This window comes from Synchiropus splendidus, chromosome 6 (assembly GCF_027744825.2).
Source record: "Synchiropus splendidus isolate RoL2022-P1 chromosome 6, RoL_Sspl_1.0, whole genome shotgun sequence".
NCBI lineage: Eukaryota > Metazoa > Chordata > Actinopteri > Syngnathiformes > Callionymidae > Synchiropus > Synchiropus splendidus.
Genome location: NC_071339.1, coordinates 21,234,049 through 21,248,687, shown reverse-complemented (window position 1 = coordinate 21,248,687; position 14,639 = coordinate 21,234,049). Strand labels below are relative to the sequence as shown.

Sequence of the window (14,639 nt, the reverse complement as noted above, 5' to 3'; positions counted from 1 at the left end):
ACAAAACTGGGGAACAGTAGTCAGAGAGCGCACAACACTTCATTAGAATAACGTTCATGTTCACCATCACATTTCACATTCAATTGTTGTAGATTTTACTGACAGCCCAATGCACTAATCTTATTAGCAAAACAAAACATGTATGCTAAATTGTACAGAGTAAATATTTTTTTAGAAATTAAATTATTCATTCAGTCATCTTCTACTGTTGGTTCCCTTAAAGGGAGCAGCTTATCCCAGCCACTCTGGACAAGAGATGGCGGACACGCTGGACAGGCCGGCAGACTATTAGAGACCAGACAGACACAAACCAAACACAGATTTGGACCATTCAGAGTACCCTCAATCAACCTCTGTACGTTTTGGGACTGTTAGAAAACCAGAGTGACTGGAGTAACCTACCCACTATTCAAATAACATGACAGTATTTGTTCCCTTTTTTACTGAATACTTTTCTTTCTCTAGATCAGCACTAGCTCACAAGCAAGTTAACTAGATAAACCACAGCGCCTTCATATTCCTTTGTCAACAACATTCTCCGGGTGAGACACTTAGTCACGTAGTCAGATGACTTTGTCCCCAGTTGGACTTGTTTTATTCTCTGACCTACATAGTCCAATTAGCTCTGCATTTGTTTTTGAGGAGAAGAATGCCAATCTTCAGCAGCGCTACTGACCTTTCCAGGTACCTAATATCGTCAGGTCCACTTATGGGGTGTCTCCAAAGCATATAAATAAAATGATCTAGGGAAATAAACTACCCATATCCGCCCATCCCTCATTTGTATCATCGGTTGGGTGAGTCCACCGTTCCCCTGCTGTGACGGGTATGAAGGTCTGGTCTGGCTTCTGAATACCAGCTTGGCCCTGTGGGGATTGACGACCTGTATCTCCAGCCGCCGCTGCATGCCTCTATATCGCACAGCAGACGGCGCATCCTCAACTCACCAAATCAGCCCAAAAATAACACACATGATCACACCGAGAGTGAAGTTCGTATATCCTTGTGGCAGTGATTTATTCGGCAGGAAAAAGTCTAATACATTATCCCGCTGACCTAATAAAATTACTCCGCTTAATGCAATTCATGAAAGCCTCAATTTTGTTGACGTAGGTGTTTTTTAGTTGGTAATATAATAGTTCCAAGTATCTAGTGAAGTGTCCTTTGGATTCCAGCTTTGAAATGTAAATACGCCAGCCCCGGGAGATGTGGCTGCCCACAGATTTGGATGGCGTGAAGCAGAAAGAGAGATGGTTGATCCTACAGGAGGAAGGGGATACATTCAGAATGATGAAACTGACTGCAAAGTCACGATCCAAAGTCAGTTGTATTTGCGATAAAAAAAACAAAAAACGCAGGAATACAGACGAAGTCAGTGAATCAGAGCCAAAGCCAAGTTCCAAAGACATTAAATATTAACACGTACATTTTACCCCCAATCATCATCAAAGATAAGCTATGACGGCAAATGAGCTTCAAAAGAAGAGCCTCCACCTTTCTAGGAATCGTAAAATAACAGTGTATTCTACAGTAACGCTCATTATGAGCAGAACATTGGAGAACATTTGAGGCATAGGTTTGAGCTAAACCCCATGTTAGCTCATAGAAGACCTGATATGTGTATTCATCCATTTCTGAGAAATGTACTTTACAAAGAACAAACAAACCTGCAAGATCGATGAGACACTGCACTATAAATAGCGCCACTTAGTGGAGCGACCTTTTAACCTGCTACGATGAAGTGTGTTTTTGGCTATTAAGGAGAGGAACATGTATTTGCCTTTCCAAAAGACCCTGCTAAAAAAGCTGCCAAGTGAGTCTTCATATTGAGCAAAAATTTCAGGGTAGACAGTTTCATGAATGTGAATGTGTGTTGAAAGATTAGCCAACAAAACTGAGGCTGAATTCCAGTGTTATTCCAACCATTCATCCTAGATCCGAGTGTCAATGTGTGAGTTAACTTCTGTAAGAAAGGTTAATAGCGCCATATCCAACTCTGGCTTAATAAATATAGACAAATATGAAAAAAATTAATACTTCACCATAGTTTCACCATAATGTGCATGTTCACACATGCATGATATAAATCAGGGTTCTTTCCCAATGCTGGGACTTTCAGCGTTTTTCTTGTCAAAATGAAGTGAAATATGACTCCAACGTCAGCACTCCTTCACCGTCAGTCAAGCAGGACTCCACCTTTTAAGGTAGGACTTTAACAGAGGTTCGGGAAGGACGTACAATGCTCTGCATTTGTGTTCCCTGTCGTCAAAGTGGGAAAAAAATCTGTGAATTAAAAATACTTTGTCTTTTCAAATATTCATTGTTTATATTGTGTAATGAAATGTGTACTATGTAATAATTTCACTCAAATGAATCACTTCCACTTTTTCTTTGATTGTGTCATTCTGCTGTCTAACCGTTTTGTAAGACGTTGTGCATACACCAGGGTCAGAGCTGCTGCAGGAGTGTGTGAATTCTCACGTTAGGTTTGTGTTTTGTAGCGAACAAAAGATGCGTACTGGGTTGGGTATAGGGCTGCAACTAACGATTATTTTTGTTGTTGACTTATTTTTTCGATTAGTCGACTAAATGCGATTACCTTTATTTGGACCTATTTTGAATTTCTGTGTAACTTAAAGTTGCTTATATCATCTCACTGTGGTACTCCGACACAATACATTATTAAACAAGAATCTTAAAATAATGTTTATTTATTAATTTACATTTTATTAAGCCTGTGAAGCACAAAGCATAAAACAGTCAGCTCCAGTTTGGTCCTTGAGTACAATTTAAAATCATCAATGTTCATATACAGTGGGGCAAAAAAGTATTTAGTCAGCCACCAATTGTGCAAGTTCCCCCACTTACAAAGATGAGAGAGGCCTCTAATTTTCATCATAGGTACTCTTCAACTATGAGAGACAAATTGAGAAAAAAAATCCAGAGAATGACATTGTTTGATTTTTAAATAATTTAGTTACAAATTATGGTGGAAAATAAGTATTTGGTCACCTACAAACAAGCAAGATTTCTGGCTCTCACAGACCTGTAGCTTCTTCTTTAAGAAGCTCCTCTGTCGTTATCTGTATTGATGTCTCTTGTTTGAACTGGTCACCAGTGTAAAAGACACCTGTCCACAACCTCAAACAGTCACACGCCAAACTCCACTATGGGCAAGACCAAAGAACTGACAAAGGACAAAGGACTGACTCTGCAATCGGTAAGCAGCTTGGTGTGAAGAAATCAACTGTGGGAGCAATTGTTAGAAAATGGAAGACCTACAAGACCACCCATAATCTCCCTTGATCTGGAGGTTCCACACAAGATCTCACTCCGTGGGGTCAAAATGATAACAAGAACGGTGAGCAAAAATCCCAGAACCACACGGGGGGACCTGAAGAGAGCTGGGACCATCGTAACAAAGGCTACCATCAGGAACACACTACGCCGCCAAATCTCAACTCCTGGACTCAAATCCTGCAGTGCCAGACATGTCCCCCTGCTGAAGCCAGTAGATGTCCAAGCCCGTCTGAAGTTTGTTAGAGAGCATTTGGATGATCCAGAAGAGGATTGGGAGAATGTAATATGGTGAGATGAAACCAAAATAGAACTTTTTGGTATAAACTCAACTCGCCGTGCTTGAAGGACAAAGAATGCTGAGTTGCATCCAAAAAAACACCATACCTACTGAAGTATGGGGGTGGAAACATCATGCTCTGGGGTTGTTTTTCTGCTAAAGGACGAGGACGACTGATCCGCATAAAGGAGAGAATGAATGGGGCCATGGATCGTGAGATTTTGAATGAAAACCAACCACTTCCATCAGCAAGGGCATTGAAGATGAAACGAGGCTGGGTCTTTCAGCATGACAACGATCCTAAACACACCGCTCGGGCAACTACGGAGTGGCTTCATAAGAAGCATTTCAAGGTCCTGGAGTGGCCTAGCCAGTCTCCAGATCTCAACCCCTCAACCTCTTTGGAGGGAGTTGAAAATCCGTGTTGCCCAGCCCCAAAACATCACCGCCAAAATATGTGAAAATCTTGTTACAGAAGTTACAGAGTTACAGAAAACGTTTGTCATAGTCAACAATAGGTATATCACAAACTATTGAGATGAACTTTTGTTTTTGATCAAATACTTATTTTCCACCGTAATTTGCAAATAAATTATTTAAAAATCAAACAATGTGATTCTCTGGATTTTTCTTCTCATTTTGTCTCTCATAGTTGAAGTGTACCTATGATGAAAATTACAGTCCTCGCTCATATTTTTAAGTGGGAGAACGTGCACAATTGGTGGCTTCATTATTCTACGATGGTGTCAAAGGGGTTTGCTCATCCTTAAGACGCGTTATCTTCGCAAACAAAATGAAGCCACACTTTTGAACACTATGACACGTCGCCGCTCGAACTCCTCCGTGACTGAGACGGTCAGTCGGAGGAGGTTACGTGGAGTCTGAGGCACGTAGTAACAGCAGCGAGTTGGAGTCGGACCCTAGTCTGGAACCAATTAAAAGAACATAAATCAAAACATATTTTAATGATTCCAGAGAATGTGATAGTTTCTCACTGCTTCTGAATAACAACCAGTTCTCAATGCCCATCCTGCAGGCTGTGTGTGTTTACACCAACAGCAACATGGCGCATCGATGCACATATTCTGACGTCGAATATTTTTTTTTGTCAATGTTATCGATGACATCAACTAATCATTGCAGCCCTAGTTGGGCACACTTCTTCTGTGCTCACACGCTGTTAATAAATAAGACCTCTGATCCTCATTAACCTTCAACTCTTGACACCAAAACTGATCAAAAAACGTATAGGGGCGAATTTCTAGTGCTGCCGTTTTACTAAACCTTTGTTGTTTCACAAATATGACAATTAATGGAGCTTTGTCGCAGCAAATTTGCTCTTAGTAGTCCATGTTAGTCTTTCCATTCATTTACAGCATTTGATGCAACACAGTCAATGGGTATCACTTCAGTTATATACATTTCAAATGATATTGATGTCAAGCGTCTCTAATCTGGTAAAGATAACGAGAGAGAGTCAGAGTTAATAAGCTGTTTAGATAAGCTTAACAAGACCGACATAGAAATATTGGTTTCTTTGGTCATAATCTGATCTAATATATGAGAATTTACTGCACATTTCAGGGTGACTTATATAGATGGAACTAGGCTCCATGCTGTCTTTGAAGCCTAGCTTGATCGAAATTATCTCTCAATTTTCATCCACTGTCGCAAGGGTTCCTATGAAAAGACGCCCACCCTGACATCCCTGGAATTCACATGCACAAATTTTGAGAATCAAACGCCACAGCACCTCCTGGGTTCAGCCGCTAGGGGAGGCAGGTGACACAGCAATTCTTTCTCTTTGGGGCAACCCTGAAACCATGCCCAGGGGAATCATTTCCACTGGCATCTGCGACATTGTAAGGACGTTGGGCATTTTGAAATTACAATCATGAACGTAGCATGGGAGCTGTAGCCTTGGGTGGCCGCTCCTTCATGGGTGGACTGAATGCTTTATGTCATTCAATGACCAACAACATGCTTGAGGGATAATGACAGGGCGACCAAAGCGTTGGTTTTCAAATGGACCGGTGACCTGCCTTGTTTTTCTGCCCCTTCCTGAATGTCATATGAGATAATTTATACATTAAAATAATTGTCGACGCTCTGTAATCTAAATCTTGGCAGGAGAATGAAAAAGTTCCACTGAAATGTGGACCAGTGAGGAAGCACATTACTCCTGTGTTTGCGTCGGTTACGTTTGCCCCGCAGCCTGCCTGCATGTGAGGACACTTTTGTCACTCTCAATCTATCGGTACCAAACCTCCACATACAAACACACCTCCCCCATAAACCATGCTTGCAGACTGCATTACATAACGGTACAAGGATTTCTGGCCTATGAAAGATTCACTCCCCCCGTGGTGCCGCTGCCTATTTTTTCCCCATCTTTCATCCGTCACTCTCTCATTCTCACGCACAAAAGCGGACACACACTCATTTCATTTTCACTGCACAGTGCACTAAACACACACCTTTCATCGCACACATGTGACTGATCCCATTCTCGCATCAAGCGTTTTGAGAACATGATTCTGACTGAGGGGATTACAGCTCCTGCTTGCAGCCAGGATCAAGAGAAAGAGCTCAAGTGCCCCCTGTTGTCTCAGCATCCAAAGCGCTCCGGTCAATGCAGAGAATCTGGTTTCTCACGGCAATGCTTTCTCACCGTGAACGACAAACAAGACATCTTTCTTGCCACAATACTTAATCGGATTCAGAAGTGAGACGTTTTTCCCGATTGCAGATGTTAAAAATGTTTAATAGGCTGCCCTCTGCTGTCTTGTCAAAGTCATCACAAAGCACTGAGTGTAAAAACAAATGAGATTTTCCAATTCAATGAGGGCAGCTCTTCGGAAAATTAGACACTGGACATCCTGTAGCGATTCAGCATGAACTGCATCGATCTAAAGTGAATTAATGATTCTCTCTTTTGACAGAAAATGGAACAGCGTGAGTGATGGCGGACAGCCGATGGCATTTAACGGCAGCTCGATTACAAATCAATGGCTCTTCCGAGGGAACAAATTTCAGCCATTTAATAAAATTACAGCAGGTCGAGGAGGGATGGGTGAGCGGAGGAGAGAAGGTAAATGGAAGGTGAATCTATTTCTCCGTTCTAGAGCAATGTGTGGTGCAAACAAGACAGTTGCAGAATTTGAGGAGAGATGGCACAGTTCTGCTGTTTGCTTTGAAACTGGAGGGAAAGTCGTTCAATTCAGAGACAGCTGAGAGTAAGTGTAGAGTCGATCAAAAAAAGCAGTGAGAGAAGGTGAGCATGTTTTTTTTCTGCTCACTTCTTTGTCCAATCTTCAACATGACGTTTTAGTTTCCCCTGTTGTCCTCTTTGTCTTTTGCCCTTTGTGTTTAGTTTGAGGTTTCACATGTTTTGACAGCTGGGGTCATGTCCTAAAAGGTCAGCTTGGTTGTTACAAGCAAAAGTCTCCTCCTCTGAGGACCAGCTGGACAGACACCGTCAATGTTGTCTGTAACATCTTGGGTCTACCTGTGAGCAGTTTTCTGTCCTGTCCTCTAGATCCCTGTAGAAGTCGTGTTTAGTTTGTTTCTGCACTCCACACACTTGTTAAATACACATATGTTATGAAAATTTGACCTTCTATGAAACAATGGGATTTTTTGAAAATGAAGCTCTCAATAAAGAAAAGGATTAAGAGTTCTTGAACCAAAAGGAGGATGAACAACTTGAAACAGTTTTTTTTTTTGTTTGGATTCAAGGTGAGTAAACACATTAATGGACCAAAGGAGTCAATGTTGAGGAAGAAGGTTGAGAGAGCTGTTTTTCACTCTGAAAAATCTATTATAGTAAATGATGGCATAATTTAAATCCCATTAAATATTAACAAGTGCCGGAATTTTGACTAATTGGCGTCTTCTGTTCGGCAGCAACTCTCACTTCATCATGTTGTGATGCAGGGAACGTTAACTATGTGAAGGTGAGAGCGAAGATTATACAGCGCACCCTTTAGGTGGACAGGTTTAAGTATCATAACGCAGCTTGTGAATTCATGGAGTCATTCATTCACACACTGAAAAGGTCACCAGCCAATCTCAGGGCATGTTTAGATGAACCGTTCATGCACACATTGACACCAGGGGTCAATTTAAAGCCATTAACTAACCACTGCCTGGTTTGGGATTGTAGGAGGAAACTCAATTACCCAATGGAAATCTACACAATTTTCCAATCCGTGGTTGGAAGTATTTGGAACCTCTCAAAAGGGATCAGATTAATGACACAGGGTCACTTCGAGAGTTGCCTGATGTTGGAACTAGGAAATGCAATTCAAGTGCAGACAAAAATAATCGATATAGGCTGCAATATACTGACAACAAAAACTCAAATTACCAAAAAGTTTATTTCCCTCCACAAATCATCATAGCAAGATACATTATCTGAGAGAGTTCCAAAGGTATGCAACAAAAGTATGCTCCATTTGTTTTGTTGCTTTTCTTTTGGGGATCACTTCACTTGTGGTTTGATCTGAATCCACGTGAGACCATCTTCTCATCATGTTTTGGTGCATGGATATCAATATATTGGAGCACATTTGTGCTCGTTCTGTCAAAGAGGGTCAAAGTGTCGCCGCAGCAGACGTATAAATATTACAACAATATCCAATGTCACTTTAACGTGTTAGTACTACCATGTGATTATTCTGACTGAGTAATTGTTTAAAACATGGTTTAAAAGGTATGTTTGCAAATCTGCCTTCAGTTTTGATTTGTACGATCGATGCTTCCAGTCGCATTGGTCCCTCTGCCATTTCTCTACTTACTATTCACAAACGCAAAAGAGAGCAACACTGTCACGACTAGTCAGCGCATGAAGTTGTCACCGACTAATTTGATAGTCATACTACTCATTCCAGCCCTTACACTTAATGTGAGACAAAAACCCCAAAGCCAGTTGTCATGGAAGTGGCCAGACACATTGTGGCTCAGCAATGACCTACAATGAGCAAAGTTCAGAAGGTACACAGAGCAGAGATTTGTTTGAGATGGTGGTCGAGTCCACTAACATCTATCCTCCATCATATGCTTGCTCAGCAAAGTCAGACTGTAACTCAAATTTCAAGAACTCAGGTACGGTCAGTGAGTTTAATTTATTATTTATTTAAGACGAACAGTCTAAAAATCATCATTCTGTTTGTCTCGACCAAAAACAGACTCAGTCTTCCAATACCAACGGACACTCAGGTTTATTAAAAACGGACAACTCATTTTTCATTCCTCTAGGGCAGTAAAACAGCCAGGATCACTTCTGCTGTAACCCTAGATGGAGTTAGGAAGTGAAAATAGAAACATGACATGTAGTAAATTAGATTTAATTCACATGTTTAGACTCTGTTTCCACAGTCCAATAAATGTGATCCAGAATAGAAATGATCACATTTTGTGGTGGAGATTCTGTCTAGTGCAGATTTTACTCGGTAATGGCAGTAATGACTTTGACCAGCAGGCCGTCTGGGCGCTCCTTCAGGGACAGGGTCATCAGGGAGGAGCTTGGAGCAGAGCAGCTGCTCCTCCACATTAGTGAGGCCAGCAGAGACTGTCCGGGGAAGGAGGAAGGATGCCTCCGGGACCACTGCCGGGAGAGGTGTTTCATGCATGCCAATCTGGAAGGAGGCCCTGGGGCAGACCCAGGACATGTTGGAGAAATTACATCTCAGTTGGCCGGGGTAAATCACTGTGATACCCAGGGATGGCTAGAGGGAAGTAGACGTGCAACCATAAACAAGAATGCCTTGTAAACAGGACGAGGCTCAAAACTGTGCTCCAAAAAATGACAGCGCTAATGTTAAAGTCGTATGCTAGCATAGTAAGAGATGATACGTGTTCCTTGAACAAAATCAGCGACTCCACTTATTGGTCAACAAACCACGATTGTAGTTTTCTTCACAAGTAAACTGCACCTGAAAGTGTCCAAGCTTAAGTTAATTATTAATTAAAAGTTAATTATTATAATTAAAATCTGGTTGGATAAGTACGATTTGCATTAAAGAAGCAGCATTGAGCATTTAGCTCAAAGAACTGTTGAAAGTCTAACACCACATTGTTCACACTCTGCCTTTGGACTTGCTGAAAACTGAAGTCTATGTACTCTGCAGTAAGCCAGGCGATATCTTTGTGCAGCTTCAAGGTTAGGAGGAGACGGAACACTTGGCCGGACAGTCTGAGCTCAGACATTTTGGATCAATGAAAACAGAATCAAGGGTCTAGACTCCAATCCCTGAATCCGCCTCTTCTGCTGCATTCATGATACACATTTATTTAACACAACTGACACTTTTACTAGTTTACAGCATTGAGATTGTGTAGAATGTTTCAAAAATGCAGCATGTTTGAGGAAACCTATAAGTGGAACGTGCCATCACCATCGTAACATTGCTTGGATACAAGGTGAGTCAGAGAGTCACCGACAGTTTCCTTAACTTATCAAGCGACATGTTTACAATCGGGTAACGTTTGCGTTTCACTTAGCTGGAAACCTATGCTCACACAATAGAGCCAAAGTAAAGTCGTCCGACCCAGTAGGATTTCTCTGGTCTGCAGTTGCTGGTGCCAATAAGACCTGGCTGAAGAGTTAAAGTGGAACGACACCATCAAAGAAAGTGATTCTTAATGGAATGGCGGATAATCATTAGACAGCGAGGCTACTGAGCCAAGACAAAGAGCATCGCTCTAGTGAAATGCTCCGAGATTCAGCCCTGTGAGCTTCGGGCAGAAAAATAAACCATGATTAAAACTAAAGCCGGCAGTTTATGTAATGGTAGCAGCTCAAACTGAAGTGTTTTACTCTCATTGCTGGAGCGTTTATGAGAGAGCCGACAATAATGTACTGCGTCGCCACGGCAACCGGCAAACTGGATGTGGAGACAGCAGCCGGGCCATAGCTCAGTGGAGTGGAGCACACACATGATGAGGGGAGGTCACTCAATGAAGCAGTCTGAAGACGCACCATGGCGGGGAGACTTGCTTGTGAAAACATGCGCAGCTATTGTTCTGTCAAAAATGATGGATGTGGTCATGGGGTCTGAAGGGAAAAACACCAATAAAAAGATCGTGTAATGGGGGTTCAAATCCCTTTTAGATAAATAGAAACATTGAATTAATTATGATGGTCAAGCTACATTTTTCTCCTCATGCTTTCCTGGGAGCCAAACACAGCATCCCTCAAATGACGACACAAATATACTGTAACAGCCACACTGTTGAGTAGAAAGATAATGACACACACGCCGGGCTCTACAAAAACAACCTCAATGACTAGAAGTTTAGATCATGCTGAACTGTCGACCACAGCAGCATTTCTTAAATCACAATGTTCACCAAGTGAGGCATAAAATCGTTTCCCACCTGGACAGCTTATTCCAGTTATAGTTCTGTTGAAAATCCATTGTTAAGAAATTTGCTTTTTGGAAGGCAAAGACCCACGGGCCACATCAGACCGGAAACCTTGCTACAACATTAAAGCTGTGCTTAATCAGAATGTGCACCGCTATATGTTGCCATGGATGCAAGGCACGCTCTGAACTGCTGTTATAATTTAAATCATATTACAGACACATTCTCAAAAGCTTCCACCATTATAAAACATAGTGATTCTGACAAAATCTGCGCTCTCTTAAATGATCCTCCTTCCAAACACACCGCAGAGCAGTGGTGTAAGTCTGGTGTTCCAGTTGGTTCTTGATTTACAGCCTTGTGTCGGAGCACCAGTCCTGCACCTGAATGACTGGGCTGCTATTACTGGCCTTGAAGTTTCTTTTTTGCTTTTTTCGAAATGTTCGCACACTGTTTCATTCAGTTACTTTGCCAGGTGACTTCCATGGTCGCAAAAATAATGTGATTCAGTACAATCTTGTAAAGGACAATCATGCATGACACCTGAAGGTAGATGACCATAACATATTTCTGCACAACAATAAAGTGATATCAGGTTGTTGCTGTTTAACCCACAATCGTTTTAGTTTTCTGGCATCAGCTTAGTATCCAAACTGGCATTTTTTTAATTTGCTTTAATATGCAACCACTATGTTACTGGGGTCAAATGACACGAAAAGATTGAAGTGTCCGGTATATACCTGTATTTTTTAGTAGCCATGGAGAAACTTTATTTTAACAATATTTTGACCAGAGGACGCCTTGAGGAAAACTGGGGCAGCAATTAAGATAGAAACCTAGGGAGCCTGAGCAATTACTCATGAAGACGGTTAATGAAGCAGACTTTTAAGTTAATGTGAAGTGTTTTTTTCAAACTATTAAATGGTCATTTGCTCTTGAGTATGAATGAACAGTTGCACTTTTCTTATCAATGCCGGTGGGGATTGTTCTGCACTGCTGCACTCATAACAGGCTGGCAGGACCCTGAGTGTTTCATTCGCCACTTCATGGGACAGGGTCAAATGCAAAGGCTCTGGTACTCAAGGGGAGTAGAGGAAATTATTCATGCGAAGCACATTCTTTCTTCAAGTTTCTCTGACCTAGAACTGTTCCTTTTTAGCTCTAATATTAAAACTCATTCAAAGGAGTGGCAGTGACTACTTGCTATTAAGCTTTTCTCTTCTTTTTTTAAAGCAAAAATGTCTTTTTTATGTCTGTCTATTTGACTGATGCGTAGACATTATTAAAAAGAGAGGAAGCAAGTCAGCACTGTTCAAACTTCATATCACAGCGTGGCTATGTGGCAACATACACACGCATTAGCTTTATGTTAAGCTGCAGCGCAGCGATTTCCAATGACGAGAGAAAAGTAGAAGAAGAGTAATTCAATGGAATAATTGACGAACGCCGGTGCCTCAGGGGGTGATCCATGGACGACTACTGTTACAGATTAGGGCATGTCCTTACAAAAACCAGCACAGCTGGTGCTTGCAGTACGTTATATAAATCATCAATACACAGGCAGGTGGAACATAAATGATAAAAATCAACCCTTCCCATATTTATGAATTTTAAATGATTATTTTTTTAGTACTTGGGGTGTGAAAGTGCAATCTTCTTCTGAAGATCTCTTACAATAATTTCAGAGTATTCAGCAATCATTAATATACATAGATATGTAATAATAATGATCATCATCATCATCACCAGGTGTATTATTTCTGTAATGTGTGGAGATTAAAATTTCAAGTAAAGCATTGATAAATTAATATAACATATATCATATTGCTTCCAAAGACACTGTGTACATCATATTAAATTCTGAATTAAAAAAGAAAAATAACTATTTCATATCTCATATTTCTACAATTGACTTCGCTTCAATTCTCTGTTATTTCTTTTGATACTTCTAAGACTAAACAGGTTAGCTTTGCTTTTTCTCCATCATGTCTGATTTCAGACGTGTCAGGATGATTATAATTATTCTGTGACCTACCAATGAGAATTATTTATTACATATAAATAATGAAACATACAAAGAATCATGGAACAAACACGTGTGCACATCATCCACTCACAGTGACTCAGAACAGAAGCAGAAAACCAGATGCATTTCAACACAAACCATATTTTGTGAATAGGAAATCTTACTATAGGTATTATTTTCGGAGGGTTGTGCTCTGAACCCATTAAAGATTCCAGTCACACATCTGTCCACACACACAGGGATGTGTAACAGCTAGCATACAGCAGCTAACCGGAGATGCGGGATGCGGACAGTGATGGGCTGCTCCCTACCTTTCAGTACCACGACCTCCGGCTCGGTGCTGACAGCATCTCCCGTCTCTGCGCTGGTGCTGGCCGGCGGCTCGTCCACCTCGAACAGCTGGTTCACCTCCCCGTGGATGTCAGCCTCGCCGTCGCTCTTGGAGACGGTGAACCTCTGGCTCATGGTTGACGCGGTGCAGGGGGCTGAGCGTGGGTCCTGGCTGTGGTCCTGGTCCACCCTCACAGTGCGGTCACTCTGCTGGGCCTCGTGCGTCCCGGTGCACGCGCGAGACCTGTCCACGCTACAGTACGAAGACTGGCTCTTAGACACGAAGTATCATCAACCGGTGTCTGCTGCTGCTGCATCTGGGTCCTAGAGCCGACGTTCGCAAGACAGCATCGTCAATGTGAAAGGCAAAGTTCAGTGAATTCAAGTTAAACTCGCTATGCGTATCACATTCATTAGTTAGTGCATGTTTGTGTTCCACCTCAGGTTTTTAATAGTTTCACCATTGTGTAGTTGGATGGAAAGAATAATGTGAAGATAGTTGTCTATCAGTAGAGTTCTTTAGATGCAGTCAATAAATGTTTGTGTTGAATTCATAAACAAAATAACCGGTAGAGCTCTTGTACTCAGCACAGCAGAGAAGGTTCACAGTTCAAGCCCAGCCTGAGCCACAGCTGAATTGAAATCCGACTCGGTTCCTCACTGTTTGAAGTGAAATGTCTGGGCTTCCTCCAGAATATCCGGTTTCCTGTCACTTTCCAAATACATGCTGTCGGTGCTTAGGCTAAAAGATCCTTAAGTGAGTGTGTGTGTGTGGTTTCTTTGGATGAAACACACAGCACATCACAGAAGCAAACCAACAAACACAAGACAATAAGTTTACACACAGCTACACACAACCACGGTTCCGATAAATCAAGAGATTGGCGGGGAAACAGGGTAGAAATGACATTAACTGTTCACCACTGATCCTCAGATGGTAGAGCGGTCATCCTCACTCATTCATAACCATTAATTCAAAAAGTATCGTATTAACTTGGGCCTCTTCATTAGTACATAAAGGTAACACCAAGTAATATAGCTGAATTTCCCCACTGTGGGACGAATAAAGACCATCTAATCTATTCGAAGTATAGACCAAACCATCAGTCTGCAGTCCTGACACCACCACAGAATGAGCCAAGACACATCAGTGGGCAACAGATATTCTGTTCCAGGCTGGATCTGGAGATCCACCAAAGGAAAGAACCACACATGGCTAGAATAGCGGACGGCAGAGCAGCATTACTTCTCTTGCACATTCATGGTCAGGTGGAAACAAAGAGGCCCAAACCCATCTGAAGAAGTCTGCAACAGAGAGGCTTCTCCAGCACAATCGTA

The 14,639-nt window shown here is 41.8% G+C and overlaps 1 protein-coding gene across 2 annotated transcripts in view; it reads right to left on the bottom strand.

Moving 5' to 3' along the window:
* The window catches only part of slc12a5a (solute carrier family 12 member 5a), a 144,180-nt gene extending 129,683 nt beyond the window's left edge, over positions 1 to 14,497 (bottom strand). Inside the window, exon 1 of one of the 2 annotated variants that reach the window (XM_053867472.1) lies at positions 13,283 to 14,497. In XM_053867472.1, the coding sequence (XP_053723447.1) occupies positions 13,283 to 13,436 (154 nt within the window). In that variant the 5' untranslated portion in view covers positions 13,437 to 14,497. The remainder of the gene's footprint in view (positions 1 to 13,282) is intronic. The other variant, XM_053867473.1, reaches the window with a different exon arrangement.
* Positions 14,498 to 14,639: the final 142 nt, after the last annotated feature.